We start from the raw sequence: 26,256 nt of genomic DNA, 5'->3' as shown, positions 1-26,256 counted from the left end.
ACTCAAAACATAAAACAGAAGCAATATTGTAACAAATTCAATACAGACTTTAAAAATGGTCCATATCAAAAAATCTTAAAAAAAAAAAAAAAGAATGATGACTTGTATAGGTAGAAAGCAAAACAGAGGGACCAGGTGTGCTCAAGAGGTGACCATAAGACCACAACACAGAGAGGGACAGGTGGCAAGAGTGAGTATAATCCTTGATGTCAGAGGAGTAGGAAGATCTTAGGAGGTCTGGAGAGGGAATAAGTTCCTTCACACATTATACATTTTCCCTGAACAGAAAGTGAGTTGGGATCTCAGACAGTAATTTTCTCATAGCCTTCTTACCTCCAGATTCTCCCCAGCGTACCAATGCAGAAAAGCAAATCAGTAGTTCAATGGGCTTTAGACTGTCCACAAATAGATAGTAGGACACACGTTCATCTGAGAACTGCAAGAAATGAGACCAATCATTGTATTTCATATCAGCGTATTAATGCTGTATTTTCCACTTCTATTAAAAGTACAATATCTAACATTTATAGAGAATTTACTGTGTTCTAGACACCATGATAAGTACTTTACAGGTTTAATGATAGGGAGAAAATCACACCGGTGAATGTTGGCAGCAGTCCACGGAAGCTGGGTCTGCAGGGCCTGTGTGAGACTGGCCACCATATCAGAGAGAGCCAAAGCTCTTCCCCGTGAGTAAAGAAAAGGGATATGCTTATTCCAGAAATGACAAATAGACGAAGAGATCGAGCCCAGAGCTGAGCAGTACTCAGAGGATAGGTCCTTAATAAGCAAACAGTCCATGGAGTAACTTTGGCAGAGGATGGAAATGTATGCTACTTGGTGGTTTTTGATATAAACCCTCTATTCCTTCTTTCTACAAGATCTTCAGAAATATACCCATTGTACGCTAATGAACCAAACTGGATTTTTGTTTTGGGCATGCAAGAAAGCACTGAGCACAACTGGAATGTCCTTTAGTGGACAGCCACATAAGGATTACATGAATATGATTTTAATCCATCTTATGTAGGTACCGTTAATATCCATAATTATGGACGGAGAAACTGAAACACAGAGAGGGTAAGTAAATTGCCGAAGGTCACAGTAGTTGCAAGTAGAAAAGCTGAGATTCAAGAGTAGGTCTGTCTATCTACCTGACTCCAATACTGATCACAATTTTTGGGCTATTATTGCATTTCAGTTTCCCAGTGCTTCAGCATAATTTTGACTGATGATATATTGTAAATGTGATAATTTGTCATTATACTTTACAAGCTTTCTATACTATTGAACAACAATATTTAAATCACAAGTTGCAATACAAAAGAAAAATCTCTAGCAATACTGTGAAAAAAGAAATCCTTATTAATCAAATATAACAAGATTTCTAGAAATGCTTGGTACAGTGTAACTAATGAAGATGATCGCTTCGCTGTCTTCCAATAGTTAGCATTAGACTTTATTTCATTTGTTTTCTTTTGGCTGCCACATGTTGGTGATAGAGGCAGTTGTTTCAAACACTATCTAAAACTATGAAGGGCCCTGCATTTGCCAGCGCAGCCTGTGTGGCTGAGGAGGGGATTCTGCCTAGAGATCATTTGTTGTCATTTTAAAGAGCCTGAGAATTTGAGGGTGAGATGGCCCCCGAGGCCACATTCAGGGGCTCTGCTCTGCTGCAGGGACCAGACACCTTTGTGAGCCCCTTGCCAACCCCCATGACATCTCCCAGGGGACAGCTAAGGGATGTGCGGCAGACAGGCCTCAGGCTCTGTGTCTCCAGCTCAGCTGGTAGCGCCTGTGGCCATTAACATCAGGACTGTCTGGCCTCAGACCACGAACAGTCCAGATTAAAGGCCATTAAGTTTGGGTACCAAAAACATCCTCTAAGAAAAAGTCATCATTTTCTCAGACCACTGATGTTAAAAAAAAAATTCAGGGGAATGAAGGGACTCATAATGGATGCCGTCATTTTATTTTGCTAAGCTGGGACTTTAAAAGGAAAATAAAATTCTCCTTTTACCATCACTTCATAAAAATAGGATCGGAACAAAGAACAGGTGGCCATTTTCCGAACACACATGCACATATATGTTAGGGTGGTGATGTATAACAAACTCATATGCTAACTGCTCTTAGTAATAACAACGACAGCCAGCATTTATTTTCACTTACTAAGTATTAGGCATTCTTCTAAGTGTTTTACACATGTTCTCTCATTTATTTCTCAACTCTATGATGTTGGTCTGTCACTGCCATTGAATAAATAAGAAAACTGAGGCAAAGAGAACTTAAATAGCTTGCTCAGAGTCCCACCTCAGATGCAATCTAGATTCAAAACCCGGCAGTCTAGCTCCAGAGCCACTCATCTGCTTCCTCCAAAGGTGTGCTAGTGAGAAAGGCGCAGGTTTTACATCGGATAAACGCAGTTCTCGTGATGCTTGCGCCACTTACTAATTTGGTGATCTTGGGCATTTTACCCAAACTTGGTCTGCCTCAGTTTCCTAACCTGAAAATTGATAATAATAATTGTCCTTTCATTGAGTTTGCTATGAGGAGTTGATGTAATAAAGAACCTAGGTCAGGGCTAGGAACAGAGTCAGCACCTATAAATGACTATCATTTAAATATTGCCAATATTTTGAATATGACAACATTCCTAAGTTAACTGTAAACGGTATATTATTCTCATACTGTACTCTGGGTTCTGCTATTCCCAATTAACAGGCTTGTTTTGTTTTGTTTTTTGTAAAATTCATAAAATCAAAGCATTCCTCTGGGTGATTTTATAGATAGACTTCAGAACCTGGTCACCCATTCTGCCACCCCTGCAAACCCCACCCCAGTCACTACTACAGACCTGATTCTTACTTTCAGAGCAGGCAACCAGCTACAGAGCACCTCTTGAGGGATGCACAAACGGTTTTCTCTGCCTGCATTTTCATCTAGTACAAGTGCAAAGGGAGAAGTCATCACCAAGCCTCCTACTTCCCCCTCCAGCTCTGCATGCAGCTCATGGAGATGTTGGGGAAGTATCGCTGGGGGCTTGCAGGGCCCCATACAAGCGACATGCAAGTTTCAGCGCAATTTAGTTTCCCAGGATATGTTTCATAGTTTTCCACAAAATTCCACTCAATGTGACATTTGTTCGTTAATTCATTCAACAATTTTTTTTTTTTTTACCAATTTCCTACTTCATACCAGGACCTGTACTTCAAAAGTAAAGAAAAGGACAGAGTTGTCCTTAAGATGCTGACAGAAAGTGGGTGGTTAGGTAGAGGGGCACAGAGAAGTGACCATGCAGTTAGGATGGAGGGAGGGAAGTGTCTGGGTGGGGACAGTCATACAGAGTGCATGGAGTCAGGGTACTTGACCCAGACTCTACAGGCAGGGAAGGAGGTCTCACAGGGTCAAGGACATCCATGCTGTGCTGAAGGACTTCTAGGTGTTAGCCAGATGAAGGCAATAAGGATGAAGAAGAATGAACTCCAGACAGAGGGAAGAACGTGGACAAAAATAACAGAAATGTTAGTGAAAATGTGCTTATATTTTAGGAATTGCACGCAAGTCAGTAAACACTAATTGAAATCAAATGTAGTGAATTTACTTGTGCTTTTCCTTCATTTATTCATAAGTCAAAACTTCCTTTATGTGAATTTATATAATAACGCGGCTCAGCATTGAACCAGTGCAACACAATCACATGGATCACACCTGGGGATATGAGGTAGAAGAATTTTGCTTATTGTCTATATCAGAGGTTAGTAGAAGACCCTAAGAATTAAATATTTTTTATTTAAGATTTTTTTTTGATGTGGACCATTTTTTAAAGTCTTTATTGAATTTGTTACAATATTGCTTCTGTTTTATGTTTTGTTTTTTTGGCCGCAAGGTATGTGGGATCTTAGCTCCCCAACCAGGGATCAAACCCGCACCCCCTGCATTGGAAAGCAAAGTCTTAACCACTGGACCACCAGGGAAGTCCCTTAAATTTTTAAATATAATTATGTTAGAAGTTTAGAAATGCTTGATAAATTTGAAAGTGTTTTTCACTAGCATGATTCCATTAAAAATTTAAGAAGGGAAAGAAAAGAGATCATTATCTATTTACCTTGAATTCTGATTTTTGAAAGTTAAGGCAATATGAACTTGGCTTGTGGAAAATATATATATTCCTGAAAAACATTATTTATAACAGGTTATTGTCATCATATGCAACAAAACAGTACTACATGCTAAGTTTCTCAGAAGCAAATAATTATAGGCAAAACAGGTAAAGACAGATGAAAGTTAAAAAAATAATAACAACTCAGAAAGGAAAAAAGTGGTTGCCAGGGGCTGGAGGTGAGGAAAATAGGGAGAGATTGGTAAAAAGGGCACAGACTTTCAGTTATAAGATGAATAAGGTCTGAAGATCTAATGTATAACATGGAAACTATCATTGATAACACTATATTGTATAATTAAAATTTGCTAAAAGAATAGAATGTAAATGTTCTCACACACAATAAAAAAATAAATATATGAGGTGATAGATATGTTAGTTAACTTGATGGGGGGGATCTTTCACAATATATATGTGTATCAATTCATCACCATGTACACTTTAAATACTTACAATTTTATTTGTCAATTGCATCTCAATAAAGCTGAGAAAAAATAATAACTATTGAATTAGTTGTCTGAAAGGGACAAAAATGATCTCCTTCAGTGGATAAACTGCCTTCATCTTAATAAACAAATAAGTCTTTGAGGATAAGCTGAAACTGGCCTGAGACTGGTTTGGCTATTCATGTTTCATGTGGACAATCAACTCATCCATATTTCCTTCTAATATTGTTTTTTCTTATTAGTTATCTATTTTATACATATTAGTGTATATATGTCAATCCCAATCTCCCAATTCATCCCCCCACCCCCCCACTATCCCCCCTTGGTGTCCACACGTTTGTTCTCTACATCTGTGTCTCTATTTCTGTCTTGCAAACCAGTTCATCTGTACCATTTTTCTAGATTCCACATATATGCATTAATATATGATATTTGTTTTTCTCTTTCTGACTTACTTCACTCTGTATGACAGTCTCTAGGTCCATCCACATCTCTACAAATGACCCAATTTTGTTCCTTTTTATGGCTGAGTAATACTCCATTGTATATATGTACCACATCTTCTTTATCCATTTGTCTGTCGATGGGCATTTAGGTTGCTTCCATGACCTGGCTATTGTAAATATCCTTCTAATAGTTTTGTTTGATATTATATCCACACCAGACTAATATTGGCTTAACTCTTTTAAATGAAAGCTAAAAATGAATAGCTTATATACCCACTGTAGTAAATGCACACAAAAATGTATACTTACTGAAAGCACACACAGAAGTCTTCAAAATCTAACCATATTTCTTTAGAAACACCATTATTTACTGTTGCAAGTTCCTCCTTCGATTTTTCCTGTGTTGCTGTTGTCTGGCTGACCAAATCTCTTTCCAGACTGATTCCTTCAGCTGGATGGGCTGCATCATTCAATCCATAGTCTGGTAGTTCATCTGTGTACAGCAGAAGACAGCCATGTCAAACATACCTAATTGTTAAATATTAAATTATTAAGATATGAAAAACTGTAGAGGAGAGCTCACATATCAAAATCTATTTTTGAGAAAATATTTACTGAGATAATAATTCACATGCAGGCCTCAAATTTGTAGAGGTCCATACAAAGACCCATTTTCATACCCTCAGGAGAATTTAATCAGAACTTACATGCAGGGTGTCCAGAAATTTTGAAATCACTTTCATAAATTTGTGCACACATTCTTTAGAGACTAAAGTTATAACAGAAGTTAGGTTTATGTATTTAAAATCTGCTGTAAACAGACATATTCATGTAAGAGGGGCTAACGCAGACAACAGAAGGAGAAGCAAAAACTTGAAAGATCTATTGTGATTGATGTATTTCTGTAAGCCCTGCAGTCAGTGATTCCGTAATCTTATTTTATGTTTATCAAGAAATGGCATAAAGTTCTCATACACTTTTCTTGAACCAAAATGTTATAGACACACACGCCACATAACACTTTTTTGGATTTTAGCCTTGGTCAAGTCTTTATTTAGGATCTGAGGAATTTGCAGTGGTTTCAGTGCTTTGATCATAACATGCATGCATTAAGACACAAGAACTTTACTCATGGGACTTTAATCAGATAGTCTTTTATTTTGACTTTAAGCTTGAATTTAACAAGTGAGATTATCTGATTTTTCTAGCCCAGAGCAGATTAGACTCAACACATCAGAGAAAGCACTGGAGGGAGGCTGCTGAGAGCCAGGAGGAGGGAGAGCAAAAAGCTGTCAAGAAGCAGAGACCCCTTTGTGCTTTGATGTCTGTGAAAAAAAGTCACGAGAAGATTATTAATTTACCTTTTCTGAGTATAGCTTGTGAAGCAGCATTACCCTGTGAGATGAAAGGAACACGCTAAGAAACCATTTATAAATTCGACAAAACATTACAGCTCTCTAAAGCACCACAGTTTTTAAAAGAGTTAATACAGTCTTTTAAACACTGAAGAAATAGATTTCTACAAATACTTACTAAAACCTACAGCAAAACGAAATTTGTCTTTAACCTTAAAATTCAAAAGATGTGAATTTGGCTGAGAGTTTAAGTTTGTGACATTAAAATACAGAAGATATGAGTGTATTAAACCTTTGAATCTTATAATAAAAGTTAAATAAAAACAGTAATATCCCCGAGTAGATATACTAGTTGGTATGAGGCACCTATAATTAATACAGATTGAGTAAAATGAGATTATGATTGATAATTAGTGTATGGAACCTAAGGATTATTTCAAATTATAAAAATGTTTTCTCAAATTTTTAACAGGAAAAATAAGCTTCACATGTATAACTCTGTTATCTCTGGGACACAATTAAAATAAGTATAAAAGATAAAATGGTATAAATTTATACAGACTGATGGGTGATATTTTGGATGATGTAAAGTGTATGGAGAAGACAACAGAGTAGACAAAACTGAACACTAAGTGCTGGTGAGAAGCAAGCCCTTCCACACCTTAGGACCCCAGAAACAATTAGCGGGCACTGGGAAGGACAGAATGAGATACAGGTTGAAATACAGGGGTGGGTTGAATGTCTATATAAGGAACAGACAAATCCCCACTTCTCCCTAATCCCTTCTGGTTTAGCATCTATCCTTCTTCTGCTTAAATAGGACACTGGAAGTTGCTTCAAGTAGAGAAATTAAATGAAAAGTCTCCAGATCTGGGTTCACGGATACTGTGGGAAGCAAGAAAGTTTACTACACAGAGAGGAGAGGAATTAAGTGAACATCCACATGCTGAACTTTGAGACTCTCAGGAACCCTGTGCTGCTCAGCTTTAATAACTCTGGTGGGTAAGGATATAACAATCCTTATGACCACATTCCACCCCAGCAGGGAGATTAGAGGACCCTTAACCTGAGACACTGAACAGAGCCAGGGAAAATCCTCAGGGAATCTGATATTTGGAGCTAGTCCCACCCCAAATGAGGCTCATTTACCCCCAATTATCTCAAATTAAAGCTTCCAGTTGACAAGCTCTATCCATGCCATAAAGCTTCTTCTAATCAGCAGCTCTTTAATTTCATAAATTCCTTAAATATATGTGTACAACAAAGAATTGCTAGATAATTGAGGAAAGAGTCTCATATAAAAGAAATAAACTAATGGGTGTGGGTAGGGAGAGTCACAGGAATCAGAAATGATAATATAGGGAGAAATTTTTAAGTTAGTAATATCAGAAAGTTAAGAAGATATTCATTTATCAAATAAACTATAAAAACACAATAAAGAACAAGAGACAGTTCTTGGAAACTAAAAATAGGAAAGTGAAATAAATTCAATAGAAAGTTTGGATGTAAAGTTGATACAAAAGACTCAGAGAAGAAAACTAAAAAACTTTTCAAAGAAAACATAGGTAAAAATCTTCACAACATTGGATTTGACATTGGTTTCTTAGATATGACAATAAAAACACAGACCGCAAAAGTAAAAATAAATAGGGCTACATAAATAATCTTCTGTCATTCAAAGGACATAATCAACAGAGTGAAAATGCAACCTATGGAATGAGAGAAATTATTTGCAACTCATATGTCTAGTAAAGGGTTAACATCAAGAATATATGAAGAACTTCTACAAAAACAATATAAAATAAACAAACCCAATTTAAAAACGGGTAAAGGACTTGAATAGACATTTGTCCAAAGAAAATATACAAATGGCCAACAAGCACATGGAAAACGTCCTCCACATCACTCATCCTTAGGGGAATACAGATCAAAACTGCAATGAGATACCACCCTCTCACAGCCACTGGGATGACTACTGTTAAAGAAAAAAGAAAAAAAAACAGAAAATGACAAGTGTTATTGTTACTGTTATGTGGTGAGGATGTAGAGAAATTGGAACCTTTTTGTACTTTCTGTGGGAATATAAAATGGTGCAGTTGCTATGGAAAACAGTATGGTGGTTCCTGAAAAAGCTAAAAATAGAATTAACGTATGATCCAACAATTCCACATCTGAGTATATACCCAAAAGAACTGAAGGCAGCATCTCAAAGAAACATTTATACACGCATGTTCATAGCAGCATTATTCACCAAGTATCCATTGATGGATGTATGGATAAACAAAAGGTGGTATATGTATATGCACAATGGAATATTATTCAGCCTTAAAGGAAAGAAATTATGACACATGGTACAACATGGATGAACATGGACACATGAACATGGATGAGGACATTTTACTAAGTGAAGTAAGCCAGCCACAAAAATACAAATACTGTATGATTTCACTTATATGAAGTACCTAGAGTAATCAGAATCCTAGAGACAAAAAGTAGAATGGTGGTTTTAAGGGGCTGAAAAGGGGCAGGAATGCAGAATGATTTAATGGGTATAAAGTTTTAGTTTTGTAAGATGAAATGATTTCTGGAGGTTAGTGGCACAGCAATGTGAATGTATTCAATATTACTGTTCTCAGAAAAGGAAATTCTTGTGGAAAAAGTATAAGAAAATTCTGCAGAACTGAAAAACTTGAGTATCCAGGTTGAACGGGCTCATGGAGTACCTAGCACAGTTCATGTAAACAGACTCATTTACGTGGCCAATCACTGTAAATTTTTCTTATTTCAAGAATGGAAGGAATGTCTTAAAACATTCCCAGAGGGGAAAAACAAGAGTCATACAGAACAGATCAAGAATCAAAATGTTATCTGTATTCTTAAGAGCAATGGTTGAAGGTAAAAGACAAAAGTTAAGGAACAGAGTTAAAATTCTGAAAGAAAGAACATCTACACTGTAATCCTACAACACGCCAAAATATAAACCAGGGGAGGGGGTGGAATACAGACATCTGCAGGCATACGAACCCCTCATCATTTTCACTTCCCACGCAGTTTTTCTCAGGGAGTACTAGAAGATGTGCACCACCTAAATGAGGGTATCAAGTAGCAGGAGAGCATCGTTTCCAAGAATTAGAAAATCCATCAGAGGAGAGAGAGAAAAGAAAGTCCAATGATGACAGGCGCAAGTTTCCATCAGCTGGAACAAGAGCAAGAGAGCAAAGGATTCCAGAGGGTGATATCTCCAGGAAAACAGGTGGCATTGGTAATCTGATGTGTTTGTGTGGTAAATGGGGTTTAAAGGTATTTGTTCAATGGTGTTCCTTTTTCTTAAAAAAGAGTGTTTGGGAAGGCTTCCTAATGTGTCATAGAAAAAAAATGAAGTAATTGGTTTGTACAAAAAGTTGTGTAAGAAAAGAAATTTGTCTCTCCAATAAAAATCCTTCCACAGCTAGAATATTTTTTAACGGAAGAATACTTTTCTTTATTACCATCCTTCTATTACAGCTTGAAGTAATGATGAAGGTGGAAAAGGAAACAGGTAAATAATTAATGCCTGACTTGCACTAAATATTAATTCCTAAGGAAGGTCTGAAAACAGGCCTATTGTCCCTAATATTTGTATCTATCTTAAGGGCAAAGGTAGGGTAATTTTGCTGTTTAAAAACATGAACTATATTAGGCTGGGCTAGTCTGAGATAACAAACCAATCCTGAAATTTCAATGGCTTAACACATAGGGTTAACTTCTCCCTCATATTCAGCCTATTTTGGGGGGCTCCTTTTCAAGGGATTCCTTTCCCAGTTGTGATGTAGGGATCTAGAAACTTGTACCATGTAGCCTTGCCACTGGGATACGCAGTTTCCTGATGGTTGTGGGAGAAGCAGAGAGCTGCAAAGCCACGTGCAGGCTCATTAAGTGCTTCGGCCTGAAATGGCACACGTCACTAATGCCTGCGGTCTATCAGCCAGATTGTGTGTCGAAGGCAAGATCAAGAGCAGGGCCGGCTTCATGAGTGTGTGATCACTCAGGGCGCTGGGCTCAGAAGGGCCCTGTGTTTGTTTTAATGCTCTGCTGTCACTCTCTTGACATTCTTAATAACTGTTGAACAAGGGGCCCTGCATTTTCATTCCACAAGTTATGCAGCCAGTCCCAGTTACGAGCCAGGAGCCAGACCTGTGAGAGGCCTGGGAAATATACAGGGGGCACTGAGACTCCCAGGAGGCAGTGGCATCTCAGTCAGAGATCCTGCCAATCAAGCCACAATGCAGAGCCCTTCATTTCCACCGTTAGGGCTCCAGCTCTTACGGCTCGTAGAACTCTTAGCTTCCCCAACAGTTTCATCCCTGTTAGGTGAGAAGCATTACGTAACAGCTCACGAAATCTCAACGGGGTCTGCTCTGGTATCCAGCCTCACAGCTAGAGTACTGATTGGACAAAAACTTGTGAAGTGAAAAAATCTTGAAGACAGAGGAAAGTGGAGGTATGGGATGGTAAGCGAATACAGGAGTGCTAAATCCTTATCTTCTATAGCAAGAGGTCGAGAGATAATGTTTCATTGATAGATGGAGAAAGAACGGAATTCAGCCATTCAACAAATACGTAACAGTGTCTGTCATGTGCTAGGCATCTTTGCAGGTGCTGAGGGAGAAACAGTATATGATAAAAGATCAAGATCTCTGCCTTCATAAAGCCTCTGCTACTTAGAAATATGGAGACACATAGCAGAAGAAACGCTTAAATAAAAGTGACTGACTCTGGGGAGGAAGGCTAAAGAATGAGGAGGGGTAATACAGGTTGGTTATTTTATGATTATCTTTTTGGTAACTTTTGACTCTTTAAAACTATTGCATACAATACTTTGAAATTAAGAAAAAAAGTTTAACAATGTTTAAGTCTATTCATTCTTCTTGCAAGATTTCTCATCTGTTAGTCTCTCCTTTTCAACTAATTCTAAAAAATGTGTTTACCTGCATGTGATTCTCTGCCCTCCAATGTATCTTATACCATTTATAGAGGTTGGTAGAAATCAACTCTGGTTCATTCACATAATGAAAGAGTATGTGACTTTAAGAATAAAGACGCTCTTTAGGCATAGTGAAATTATCTCCAGTATTTACTAAGTAAAAACTTTAAAAAATTTCATTATGTTTTGAGTAGAAAAAGGTGGAATATTGTGTGTTTCTTTATATTTACATAAAGACACCCTGAAAGTGTCCTACAGAGGGCAAAGCAGTGAAAGTGGGAGAAGTACTTACATGGAAACAAGAATTCTTGATGTGTGCCTTATAATTTTATTTTTGAACATGCAAATATATTATGCATTAAAACCCTTTCCCACCTACCACACTGACAGAAGTTGAAACATCAGACAATATATGGGTTGGCCAGAATGTGGTGCAGAGAAAATTCTCATCCAGTGCATTTTATTGTAAGGTTAAAAGGTGAATGTCCTATTACCCATCAGTGATGCTCCCAGATTCATATCCTAGAACGGAGCTTCCTAGGCTAGTATCCACTGGGGCCCATGGTTAGATTTTAGGAATCCATGAACATGGCTGCTTGAAAGATTATTTTCATCTTTAGCTGAAGTTCAGCATTCAGTTTTCTTCAGTTTTCAATTTATCAATGCAGGTGAGTAGCTACAGTGTTATTGGCAATAACTGTGACTTTATCCATGAAAAAAATCACAATATTTTACATTATATTAGAGTTGTTGCAAAATCCAAAATGTCACATATGCTTGAAGTTACAGCAGTTATTAGGCCCATTGTCAGATTCCATGTGGTCACATCTTCCTGTCTACAGACACTCTTGTAACCTGAACTGCCCAACTATCTGGGAGCTATCCTTTAGTATACCTTCAACCACCAAATCGTGAAGTTGTATGTTCACACGGTGCTAACCCAGACAGCTGTTCTGCTTTCCACTGTTCCCTGTTGCCAATACTCAGCTCATATGCAGAAAGAGATAAATTGTATTCATCATGTGTTTTAGAAAATTGACAAAGGGAGACATAACACATAAAAGTTCACAAACCCTGGAACTACAGAAACTCTTGCGTGTGTGTACAGGGACAGTCAAGATGAGTCATGGTACCACTGCTTGCAATAGCAAGAAACAAAAAGCAATGAATGTAGCCATTAACACTGTGAAAGATGTTTTTAAATGGTAGACTAGTTATGTATTAAATACCTTTGGCCAGTGAAATAAATGAACTGTAACATGTGGCAAAAGAGACAAATCTCATAAGCAACATTAAGAAATCCCAGAAGAATTAATACAAGAGCCCACAAAAATAAAATGAGGATGACAATGAAACCAAGCTATATATTGTTCATAAACGTGTACATAACTGACAAAATTAGAAGAGCGTGCAGTTGACAAATACCAGACCTTGTATGGCAGATAGGAGATACAATTCAGAAGAGACACATGTGGAACTTCCCTGGTGGTCCAGTGTTTAAGACTGTGCTTCCACTGCAGGGGGCACGGGTTCAATCCCTGGTTGGGGAACTAAGATCCCACATGCCATGCAGTGCACACTCCCAAAAAAAAGAGAACACAGGAGACATCTATGAGAGGTGAATATTCCACTTTCTAATCTAGAAGATGGGTACGTAAGAGGTTTAGTTTCAGTATTCTTTATTCTGCTCAAATGCATTTATGTATAATATATTTCACAATTTAAGAAAAAATTTTTTTATAGTTAAGAATCAGGCTAATAATAAGAGTAACATAGTTACCTGAGACATAGTTCTTGTCAATTGACTTAAGTCTGTCTGGCTAACGGTTGTAGTTTCATCATTTTCAGTAAGGGAAGATAAACCAGATCCTGGAAGCACCCCTTTCTTAATCAAAGTTCGTACAAAATGACTAATGGAAAAAAAAGAAAAAAACTTCTGTTATCTTAATCTCTTGTTTAAAGCTACTAATAAATAACTGCAGCTTTTACTGAGATATACTTGACATATAAAATTATATTAGTTTCAGGTATACAACATAATGAGTCAATATTTGTATATATGGCAAAATGATCACCACTATTCTAGTTAACGTAGGTCACCACACACAGTTACAATTTTTTTTCCTTGTGATGAGAACGTTTAACGTCCACTCTCTTAGTAACTTTCAAATATACAACCCAGTATTATTAACTATAGTCACCATGCTACACGTTATAGCCCCAGGACTTACTTATTTTACCACTGGAAGTTTGTACTTTTTGACCCCCATCACCCATTTCATCCACCCCCATGCCTTGCCTCTGGCAGTCATCAGTCTGTTCTCCTGTACTCTGTATCTGTGAGTATGTTTGCTTGTCTGTCTTTTTTAGATTCCACGTATAAGTGGGATCATATGGTATTTGTCTTTCTCTGTATGACTTATTTCACTTGAGATGTCCTCAGGGTCCATCTATGTTGTCACAAAAATGGCAAGATTTCCTTCTTTTTGAATGGCTGAATAGTATTCCGTTGCATAGTGATGTTTGGTCAACAATAGGAAGTTCTGATTTTTTTCATTTTATCATTCTCATTACTTTACAACCAGTAATTTCTTTTGCTTCATGTTAAAAAATATTTAATTGCTATATATACTACTGGAGCAATATTCTCTATCAGTCACTGCAATGGTGTAAAACTTTTCTGGAACGCTATTTATTTTAAAGCTATGGTGGCCATCTTTGAATGTTGATGATCAGAACACATAGGAACCTGGCATTTAGAAGTGATTTAATTAAGTATCAGAGTAATGTAGCAGTGAAATAGGGCTTAGAGTCAAAAATTTAATGATGCATGTTGAGCCCTTACGTTTACAACTGTGATATTTATACTAGCTACCCAAGCGTACAGTATTTTCTTTCAAGTTATTGCTGACATGACCCCAAATCAGTGTTGCCACAGCTAGAAGTTTATGGGTACAATAAAAAGATATTTGTTATAGTACAAATATATTAGGTCTTTCAAAGATAGTATTAAATTTCATGTATACAGAACTTCCCATACTTTTGGATTTTTCCTTGCTCGTGTTCTGTAAAACTTGGTTCACCTCAAGCTAAGTGTCTCTGAAACTGCCACTAGAGGGTAGCACAAACATATCTGTGAGGCTCTGATTCTCTAAAACAAGGCCAGGAGCCAGGACTGGGCAAACCGGGCATGTTGTTACTACAGTGACAGTGTTCCAAGGAGAGGCAGTTGTGTAGCACTCATTCTCCAAGGCTGGCCAAAAAACCGGCTTGCTCTTATGCTGACCTGAGAACTCTGTCCAGCAGTCAGGTGCAAGGAAATGCCATTCACATATTTTTGCTTTGGGCTCTGCCAGATAAAATGGATATACTAGGGAATTCATAACAGGTTCAAGCAGTGGATAGATTAGTTCACTGAATCCAATCACTTGATTGAATCCAATCAAGTGTTGAAGTCACCTAGACCTGGGTTAAAGAATTTCATGCAACTTAATTAGGTAAAAACGCTGAAAGAAAGCATACGAAAATTAAGTAAGAGAGTCAATGTCGGAAGTTCAGGTTATGAAACCAACGCATTTGTGGTCTCTCTTGGCATAGGGATTCTAGAAGCCTGCGTGTGACAGTTTGAATCCTGAGAAAATTTGTCCTGGTGGTATGCAGCTCTGGTTCATACAATCCGCAAAATATTTGAGTAATATGCAATCTCAGTAAGCTAAGAGATAATCAGAAGTTATTTGGAATATGGTAAAATCATCATCTTAGTGGATAACACTAACTATAAAATTAATTGGAAAAAGTATAAAGCATTAGTATTTTTATGTTAAGTTTAAGAAAATTCTGTCTTTATGTGGTATTTTGTATTTGTAACAGGTGAAAGAAGTGTAGCATGTTACATAATCCAACAAATTAGGCTATACAATGTGTAGCTTTATATTTAATTTTAGGTTTATAATTAAGTTATAGGTATAAGAAAATTTTGGTTTGTAAAAACCAGTAGTGTACATAGGAAAAACCAAGGTTACCAAAAAACATTTTGATTATTTGAACTTTTAATGATGATTTATATAATTGGCAAGATTTTATTTATGATGATTTTTGGCTTTTCAAGAATTACTTAAAGCAAAAATAATATATAGTACGGTTGTAAATGCAATTTAAAATGTTTAAATTCAGCTAACTAAATTTATTTAAAACTTTTATAGAAATTAATAATTTATGTATAAAATAAGATTTTTTATAAGTTAAAATGAAAGTTTGAGGAAAACTAGATTTGCAAATACATAACAGAACAAATTTTTAAAACCAAAGAAGCAGCAAATTGTTTCTTCTGTTTATAAAGCTTGACATGGCTAAATGCCATGTTTGTCTACCAGTGCTGCCTAGGGGGTCCCTCTTCACCCACTTTTCAGTGTTTAATCGTTGATGCATAGAACTGCAGGAGCCTTAAGTTAAAACATTTGAATAATGTTTCTAATATTTTCAACTTAACTAGAGTCCATAAAATTTAAATTAACAGGCTATGATGTAAAGAAGCTCTAAAAGTAGGACAGTACAATGAACAGAATTCTGATCTAAATTTTGATTGCTTTTATTCATCAGCTTATATTCTTTTTTTTTTTTTAAGATGTTGTGGGTAGGAGTTTATTAATTAATTAATTTATTTTTGCTGTGTTGGGTCTTCGTTTCTGTGCGAGGGCTTTCTCTAGTTGTGGCAAGCGGGGGCCACTCTTCATCGTGGTGCGTGGGCCTCTCACTATTGCAGCCTTTCTTGCTGCGAAGCACAGGCTCCAGACGCACAGGCTAAGCAGTTGTGGCTCACGGGCCTAGTTGCTCCGCGGCATGTGGGATCCTCCCAGACCAGGGCTCGAACCCGTGTCCCCTGCATTAGCAGGCAGATTCTCAACCACTGCACCACCAGGGAAACCCCATCAGCTTATATTCTTATCGTGGATTTTAATATATCCAAGAGGAGGATGAAACACATCTAATTGTCATTATATTTGTGACCTATAAGCCATTCAAAAATTTTAATGATGTTCTAGTAAAGTTTAAAAAAAATTCAAAAAAGTACACACATCATAAATGTAAAACTTGCTGAAAAATCACCAAGTAAATATGGCCATATCAGATCAAGAGATATTCAGATTCAGATCAAGAGATACTAATATTACCAGCACTCCACAAACCCTGCCAGACGTGCTTCCCAATCACAGCTAGCACTCCTCGCCACAGGTAACCACTATCAAGACTTCCAACACCATATGTTGCTTTTTCTTTTCTTTTTAAAATCTATATTAATAGAATAATTAAACTATATACTTTTTATACCAGATTTCTTTGGTCTAATATGTTTGTGTGTGACATTTATCCATGCTGATTTTTTTGCAGTATTTCTTTTGCTTTATATCTATATATTATTGTATTATGTTTGTCTATGGTTTTACCATGATTATCTAGCTGCAGTTTTCTCCGCATTTACATTACTTGACTTTTTTTCAGAACTTGCTGAATCTTGACTTGATTTTTCTTAACTTTTGGGATAATTTTGGCCATTATATTTTTATTTCATGATTATCCCCAAACTCTCCTCTACTTCTGAGACCCACTTGCAAGTATGTTGGTCTTTTTCAACTTTTCTTACATGTCTTTTATTATACTTTTCCTCATTTTTTTTTTTTTTGGTCACCATACTTCAGTCTGGATATTATCTTTTGACCTATTTTCCACTTTGCTAATTGTCTTTTTTTTGCTGTATCTTATCTGTGATTAAACACATCCACTGAATTCTAAAATTTCAGTCATTACATTCCTTGGTTCTAGAATCCCTATTTTTTTTTAACCATTTTAAATACTAGTATTTATTTTTATATTTTACAACTTTGAGGGATTATTGAAGTACATTTAACTGCACAAATTTAAAGAATAGTTTTGATAATCCTTGATTATGTATATATTCATGTGTTAGTTGTCAATTGCTTCATAACAAATCACCACACTTTTAGTGGTAATAATCGTATCACCCACTATTCCTTCTCATTATTGCTATCTGTGGACTTCCTTTTCACCACTGTGAACTCATTAAAAATGTTAGACCCAGGATGATAATTTTTATTTCTACCCCTATTGTCACATTCAAATATTAGTAAATTTGGATTCTTCCTCCCCTTCCTCCTTTTTCTTCTTCATTGTCTTTGCTGTTGTATTTAGTTAGCTCTTTTTTTCTCCTCTAAGAGTGACAGACTTCATCTCCCAGGTTTTTATGACAATCATTTGATCTTGTGATTTAATTATCAGGTAATAACCAGAAACATTCCCCAGTGCTAATTTTTAAAGTATAACAAAATACTGTGTTGTTCTGAAACAGAAGCCAAAACTGTAAAGCCAGACATATTTAGGCCTCATTTCGACCAATTCAAAATTTATCTTAACTGTTTATTACTGTGAAATAGTACCTAAAAATTTTATTTTCCTATGATCAGTGCATTGACACAAACTTTCATACATTTGTCACCAAGGGATACATTTTTAACTGCACAAATCACAAAATGCTTCATCTGTTAACAAGATGAATTCATGGGAAAGAATGTTCTATACTTACGTTTCTGTTGGGATTGTAAATGGAGTCATTCTATAATTCAAAAACGGACTTGAAATCTCAAGAAACTGGTCAGGCTTCTTTACTACTAATTCTAAAAAGAAAAAGGTAGTGTGATATACTTTTTTAAAATTTTCCAAGATTATATGTAAAATTTGACATTTAATGCAGTACTGATTAGATTAACTATTTACCCAGCAAACTTCAATAGAGTTAAATAGAAATGTACTACGATACATAAAGTTTTGTATTAAAAAGGACTTTATAGATCCTACCAATATGAGATTTCTTTAGTCTACTTCTCAGTTGCTTTCCAGATTTACAACGTGAAACAATGAAGTCTCAAGGGAGAAAGTCAGCAATGTCTTCTAGAGTTATTACTTGGCATTTGCTGCTATTTCACATACACAAAAGACTTTCTATAAAAGTCTTTTGCTAAAAATGTGTTCTTTTAGTTAACCTCTACAACACAGTTTCTCAGGACATGAAAAAAATGTGGACTAATACATGGAGATAGTGGAAGAACAGAAAATGTAACAAAGTAAAGGTCATAAGTAGAAAAGAAAGCAGTAGTCAAGAAAAATGTTGTGGGTATTCCTAAAGACATCTGAAGCTGACACAGATGTAAATTCTCAATGGATATAGCACACAACCCATGCACTAACACGGTGAACATTGAAATTAAACATTAGGCATAATTATTTTAAATAAGCTCCTATAGCAGTAGAAAGGATGACCACAGGACGAAGAGAAGTGAGACTATGACACAGTGCACATGACTTCTCTGTGCTTGTTCTGTGATAACCTCTATATTGATGTCTCTCTCTCTCTCTCTGTTTCCTCTTAATTTCACTTTAAATATTAAATCCAATAGAGAGAAGAAAGACAATGATGTGGTGAGCCTCAAAGCAGGACACTGCGGTTATGGAATCCCATCAATCCGTAGGTTTTCTTTCCCAGCTTACAATGGAGCTATCAGATTACACAGAATTACACAACAGTCAATATCAAAATCAGGAAGTAGCTGAATGTTCAATATTTTTCCTTTCATTCAGCTATTCCTGATGTTCTGAATGAAGAACGGTTGTGTGGCTCTATGCATTTAACTAAAATATAGCATTCAGTAGTAAAAGATTTTCTTTCAAGCATCATGTGAATGCTGATCTTTGGTTGGAAAGACAGAAGAAGATAGGAAGGAAGGAGGGAAGGGAAGGAGGGAGGGAGGAAACTGGAAAGTTCTTGGAATCCAAAGCAACAGTTGGCACTTTGGTGGCACAAGCAGCCTGTTGCAGAAACTCAAGGAATGTAAGGAAGTAACTGAAATAATCAAGCAGGAGGGAGAGAGGCAGACAAGTCTAATAAAAAAAAAAGAGATGAACTGACCATTTCTCCTGTATATCTAAACCAGATATTTCTTTAATCTTTGTTCTTTTCTGGCCAGGATAAAACATGTTGTGCTAGAAAATCTTTGCCACCAGCTGTACTGGTTGTTTAAACGTAGGCAGAAAGCAAATGTGAGGAAAATTACATGGTTAACAGTTGTTATTTATATCTTAAAAACGTGTAAATTATGGTTGGAAGTAGGAGGCAAGGAACAGGTGAATACTCCAATCTCTGTGGCTAATGCGGTTTTAGGATCCTGAGTACCAACGAGACTTACGTATTACCCTGTGACTGAGATATGGTTCCTCTCCCCTGCACTGAAGGATCAGCAACACTTGAATTGGTAGCAGAAGCCACAGCAAGCACCATCAATAAGGGTACAAGCCATGGTTCATGAGCCCGGCCACTTAAAGCTTATTTATATGCTTCTCGGGGATGCCTTTAGTAAACTGGCACTAGGTATGTTCATCATGGCTTTGTCTTCATTGTTCATTCAAGGACAGGCCTGTGAACCCTAATGCAATAACTTCTAGAATGGGATGACCTGTTACTGGATGGATACAATTAGAAGATACTGAGGTATTGGAAAAGACAAAGGAAGAAAATGCGAAAGCAAGGAAATGAACACAAAAAAGATAACAAAAAAAGCTGTTTTTGAACAAAGATAATTTAAACTTTTCGGAATGGGAAATATATATACACACATACACATATGTAGACCATAGCACCACAACTCTCTATCACCCTTCATTAAAAATCGCAAGTATAAACTAGCTACGGAAAGGCCATATGTTTATGTTGAATTAATATAAACAAATTAAGTTATTCCTCTAAGCCATAATTTTTTAATTATTTTTCTTTTCTAATCCCCTCTCCTCCTGATTTTTCATTTATGGTCTCGCTCATTTCTTCTCTCGCCATCTTGGTCTCTCTTCCATTCAAACGTGGTGCTCATGGAAAAAGGAGTAAAAATGAAGACTTGTCGAGAAAATGATTGAAGGAGCGAAGAATTAGACATGGATTATGAGGAATTTAGAAATAAAAGGTGAGAATAAGAACAAGGTGGGAACAGTCTCCCTGCCCCATTCTCAACCTGTGTGAACCTGTGTATTTCTGAGCACTACTGCCATTCACTGTGGCTACATGACAACACTGACACAGGAACCAGCCCAGGGTAAAAGTCCTATTCCTATAGGAGTTTCAAACAGAAATCAGTCAATTCAAAGATTATGTCCTACAGGGCACTGTAGAATGATGCCCATGTTAGAAATTCACACCAGTGGTCTAACGTATATGCTATTTAACCTTCTATGTTATTTACTACAAACCACTTTTTTATCACAGTTATAATCACAATGCCATCACCCAAAGAATGGCCTTTATATATCTGGCCAGTTTAGACATGAAAACCAAACTGCTTGGCGTCTGAGATGTGCAGAATTAATCCTTTAAAGACATAAAATTCGGACATAAAATTAAATGAAGGTTTTAACTGTAATGTTGAGTTGTTTGCCTTGATATGTATCTCATTACAAATGAAACTATTAGAACTTCATAGAGAGAAATGTTAATAAGATTTATTCATACCTTGAGCTTCATCTGTTATAACAGTTTCCTTTTTTTGACGAAGGAGTTTCCACGGAGGTATAGGAGGTAGTTTTGGTGGTGCTATAAGGGGGCAAGACCTAGTTCTTGTCACCAGCACAGGATGGCTACAGGTATGGGAAAGCCCATATTCCCTAAGCTTCTCAGCAGAATCAGCCTAAAAGGTAGAAGGCAGATTTAAAAGGATTCTTCTATTTGCTTCATGCACTTAAGATAATACTTTTTGTCATTATAAAAATACTATCACCACTAGAGAGACATAGTGATAATAAGAAAAAAAATAACCACCCGTATTTCTACATCCCTTAACATAAGCACTATTACTCTTTGTATTTCTTTCCATCTTTTAAGTTATCTGGGGCCCCCTTTCCTTATTTACAAAATGAGAGACTAGAACCAGAAGCCACTTCTCAGTTCTAAGAGTTTAAGATTCTATGAGATTGCAGAAGTCTTAGTATATCAGTTTTGGTCCAAAATTAATCAGCTACTATTTTTATAGGTTAAAGCTTTGATGCAGTCCTTAACATGTAAAGTCTTTGTTAGTTTGTTTTTTAAGCACCAGCAATTGCTACATAGTGTTCAAAAAAACCCACTGCCTTTAGGCGTCAGGTCCATGAGGGTAAGCGGTTGCCTTGTGGGCGGTTGCTCCGCCCACACGAAATCCTCATGATCACGCCTGACAATGGAGGCATTCACAGAAGGACAGAGGGTAGAGGCTGCCCTATGTCCTGCCAGATCAAGTCGTTTCCCAGGCAGATGCTTTCCATATTTGACGGTTCAGATCTCCTGAAGCCACTTGGCTTTGGAACAATTCAGGATAAGATTTAAGTAGAAATTCAGTTACTGACTGATGGCTGAAATATGCCATAAGTAATCAAAAAGTATGTGAAAGTTAAAGTAATGTACACTGTAGTCGGATTCTCATGTTCACGGTCTAAATGTTGAAACATTTAAAGTAAAATAAAATATTAACTACCTTAAAGTCAGTTTTGCCAGTAACTATTTTTCTTCCTAGTGATTTTGCATCATTGATTTCTATGCAAATACCAATGTTTGAAAATGTAAATTTATAAAGCAGTCATTTAAATTGGGATCAGAAACCCACCTTTTAGCCTATTCTAAATTATTGCCTCAGCTACAACATGCCTTGCTGTTGGGGCTGTTTTTCTATAGCTCAAACTGTAGCTCAATCTATAGTTGAGGCACAAAATAGGCGGGGGTATCCCTGAGCTAGAACAGTTCTTCCTGAATCCAGAGATTAATTATGACGGTAATAATTAATAATTGTAAGAAAGAGTTAATCAGTGCATTATTAAGTCCAGTAGAGCCACTTAAAAGCATTATAAGTATGTGAAATAAAGAGGAAAGCACTTCAATGTTTTTGTGGTTTTTTTTTAAAAAAGGCCTAATTTAAAGGAGAGGAAAATGCCACATCCCCTTTATCCCATCTGTGAATGTTAACAATTCACTGAAAAATTCAGAAACCCCTGGAATTACGCCTTAGAGTGGCTTAAAATTTTTTTTTCATAGATGCTATAAAGGCTAAACCTTTTTTGTATAGATGCTATAAAGGCTAAACTTTAACTCTGTCAAATTTTAGAAGTTTCCCAACACCTGAAAGGAACCCTTTCCAATAAGAATTTATGGAAGAATACACTGCTGTTATTCAATAAGTTAATGTCTCGGTATAGTAATAAAAATACATTACTGTAAAATTTACATTTAAATAATATCCAAAGTAGTATTTATAAGTTGAATAATTCCCAGATAGTTTACCGTTCAAAAATTTGGTCTACACATCTCAACTCCTTACAATTGCAATCACAATTGTAGTCTGTTTGCTTTCTTTTTTGAGCTGCAGAGCATCAGAAAATAAAACTATTTAAGGCATTTAGAAAATGTAAGATATTGTGTCAAATAATTAAGTATGGTATTTTCACCTATTGTATTGTTTGAATAATCCACAAAAGTACTAGCTTGATGTAAGGTATGTAAGCCAGTTTCTCTTACTTCGTTTTATTTCCAACATACTACACAATACTTCTGAATGACATAAAGTAATGCTATTAATAATAGTTATAGTTTGATATTGAGAAACTTTGTTCAAGGGGCACAAATTTCCTTAGATTAGAATTAGGGACAGAGAGAAATTTAGAATAGTGAAACATTCTAGTGAAATACTGAATAGGCCTTCAAGAAATATTTTTGAATAATTCATTATGTAAGACAAACTAGAAGTTTCCTTGTCCATAAAACCCTTTCACTCCCTTACCCCATCCCACCTCAGACATTCTAAAAGTAGGATTTTGAGTAGATAGGAGAGGCTTTTTTAGAACTCCCAGCTCACCCATTTAAATAAAACTAAAACCACTTAGAAGATCCAGGAGAAAGAGGATGGGGGAAAATGTGGGGTAATTCTTAACACTTTGTTTCTTCCCAAGTTTTTTTTTTCTTTTATTCTTGCATTCTTTACCAATTCTTTAAATAAAAGTATTGACTTTATTTTTACAGCCTGGTCTTATTGTCTTTGGAGTTAGAATTTTTTGCAGTGTACTCCATTTAACAAAATTCCACTAGAACAGAACTTGTTTTCTGTAGATTTAGCTTGAAAATATTATATCATCTTTACATTCTGATTTTTACCAGGAGAATGTGTTCATCCTAATAAATAATGTAAAAGAATCAGCAGGAGACTGTAACGCTGTAGTCAATTCATTACAGCCTTGAAGTTCATTTCATTACTGTTATAGACACTGGGCTCATTTCTGAAACTCTGGGCCCTTTAAGTCATTTCAACCCCCAAAAGGAGGATTTATAATACTCTGCACATCCTGGCTCCCTCCCACATCTCAAGCTGCCTCTAACACTTCTCCCTTTGCAATCTGTTCAACCTCTAGTAGTCCCTCGAACCCAGTGGGTTCTCCTTCACCTTCAGACTTTCCCACATAAGCTTCCCTCTGCTTCAAGCACACTTTTTCCTATTTTCCAGGCTAACATCTTAAAGCCACTGCTTAAACATTTTTTTTCCCCCTTTAGGAAGACTTCCCTAGTCACCCACTGGAGAGAAAGATGTGTTTCTGCTATGTGTCCAATACTCATTTATCCGCTCCTTCATTAATTCATTTATTTGGTCACTCATTCAACTTTATTTTATTTTAATGCTACATCTACCATGTTCCAGGCACTCTCTATCATGAGAGTCTTCTAACTTTATTACTGCCTTTCTCATTGACTCTAAACTTTGTGGGGAGCGTCCTTATTAATCATGTTCATCATGGTGTCCTCAGATCCCAGCTCATTGTTTAGGACATGTGGGGTAATTCAATTAATAAACAATTAATAAACATCTGTTGAATTAATGAATAAACATGAGAGTTTCTTTGTTTTTCAATTAAAAATTTTGTGTTTACAGGTTAATTTTTCAGTAGAACAGCAAAAAGTTCAAGTGGATTATTTTGCACCTTCTTTGTGTAATGAAGATGTAAATTCTATCTTTATATTTTTCAGTTTTAAGAAGTGTTTAAGTACTTCCCATACGTGAGGCCAGGACACTCCATAAAGCACGGCTCATGTTCTTTTGTAGTCTAGGATGTTAGACTACTGGAATATCTAAGACAACACCTAGGCCAAGGCTGGGTAAGGAGATTAAAAAAAAATCAGGGCTGACACAGGCAGCTGAAATCCTAACTCGGAAGACTCGGAAGCCTGGGAAGCACACTAGGATTTAACCATGCTAAAGGTAAATAACTTTGAAATAAAAACAGAGACACTGCCCCTTTCTCTACATTCATAATGGCACATTATGTTCTGTTGTCTTGACAATATTACCCTTGTTATATTACAGATTTTCACAGGAAGGAATGCTTCCTATCTAAAAAGAAAGGAGAGGAGGAAAAGGAGGAAGAGGAAGGAGGGAGGGAGGAAGGAAGGGAGGACAAAGGAAGGGAGGGAGGAAAGGAGAGAGGAAGGGAGGGAGGGAGGGAGGGAGGGAGGAGGGAAGGAAGGAAGGGAGGGAGGAAGGAGGGAAGGAAGGAAGGGAGGGAGGAAGGAGGGAAGGAAGGAAGGGAGGAAGGAGGGAGGAATGGAGGAAGGAAGGAAGGGAGGGAGGAAGGGAGGGACGGTGAAAGGCAGGGAGGGAGGAAGGGGGAAGGAAGGGAGGAAGGAGGGAAGGAAGGGAGGGAGGAAGGAAGGGAGGGAGGAAGGAAGGGAGGGAGGGAGGGAAGAAAGGAGGGAAGGAAGGGAGGAGAGGGAGGGAGGAGGGAGGGAGGAAAGGAGGGAAGGAGGGACGGAGGAAGAGAGGGAGGGAGGGAGGATGGGAGGGAGGGAGGAGGAAGCGAGGGAGGGAGGGAGGAAGTGAGGGAGGAAGGAGGGAAGGAAGGCACCGGAGGGATGAAGGAGAGAAGGAAGGAAGGAAGGAGAGGGAAGGAGGAGGAGGAAGGGAGGGATGGAGGAAGGGAGCAAGGGTGGGAGGTAGGGAGGGAGGGAGGGCGGGAGAGAGAGGGTGAAACGGAGGGAGGAAGGAAGGAGAAGGAAGGAAATGAGGGAGGGGAGGATGCAGGGAAGGAAGGGAGGGAGGAAGGGAGGGAGGGAGGAAGGTAGGGAGGAAGGAAGGGAGGGAGGGAGGAAGGGAGGGAGGGAGGAAGGGAGGGAGGGAGGAAGGGACAGAGGGAGGAAGGGGGAAGGAAGGAGGGAAGGCAGGGAGGGAGGGAGGAAGCAGGGAAGGAAGGGAGGGAGGGAGGAAGGAAGGGAGGAGGGAGGAAGGGAGTGAAGGAAGTAAAGGGGAGGGAGGAAGGAAAGGGAGGGAGGAAGTATGTCTTTCTCATACTTTGATGTAGTGATTTCAGAACATATAAAATTCTAGCAACTAAAGTGTTGGATGTCTAAAAAGTTCCCCCAAAGTGTTAGGAATCAATACAAATACAATAGGCTGTTTTCTAAGTAGACTGAAGAGTAGATCTGGCTTTACTCTTTAAAAGGGAAGGAGAAAAAATAATTTTTATGTCCCAGAACCAAAGATAACTTAAAAAATTATGGCAAACCAATGCATCCCATGTAACTGTTAAATATTATGTTGTCAAATATTTCACATCATGGGAAAATGTTAATGATACAGTGTCAAGTGAAAAAGCTGGTTTCTAAACAGAAAGTAAAATAGAATTCCCCTGAGGTAAAAACGTTATACACATGTACACATAGAAAATATGCAGACAAGAAAAACAGTCAAAGTGTAGACGCCAAAATGTTAATAGTGTCTATGACTAGGTGTTTATATTATGAATAGCTTAATTTTATTATCTTTGT

At 37.2% G+C, this 26,256-nt stretch overlaps 1 protein-coding gene across 1 annotated transcript in view; it reads right to left on the bottom strand.

The window, feature by feature from the left end:
• The window catches only part of ADGB (androglobin), a 138,814-nt gene that overhangs the window by 68,335 nt on the left and 44,223 nt on the right, over positions 1–26,256 (bottom strand). Inside the window, exons 10-16 of the mRNA XM_030853230.3 lie at positions 20,938–21,112; positions 17,971–18,061; positions 13,153–13,282; positions 6,416–6,449; positions 5,364–5,547; positions 4,109–4,172; positions 334–436 (exon numbers count right to left, since the gene is read on the bottom strand). Coding sequence (XP_030709090.1) covers positions 334–436; positions 4,109–4,172; positions 5,364–5,547; positions 6,416–6,449; positions 13,153–13,282; positions 17,971–18,061; positions 20,938–21,112 — 781 coding nt within the window. The remainder of the gene's footprint in view (positions 1–333; positions 437–4,108; positions 4,173–5,363; positions 5,548–6,415; positions 6,450–13,152; positions 13,283–17,970; positions 18,062–20,937; positions 21,113–26,256) is intronic.

Source organism: Globicephala melas, chromosome 14 (assembly GCF_963455315.2).
Source record: "Globicephala melas chromosome 14, mGloMel1.2, whole genome shotgun sequence".
In the NCBI taxonomy this organism is placed as follows: Eukaryota; Metazoa; Chordata; class Mammalia; order Artiodactyla; family Delphinidae; genus Globicephala; species Globicephala melas.
This window is presented reverse-complemented; position numbering and strand designations above follow the sequence as displayed.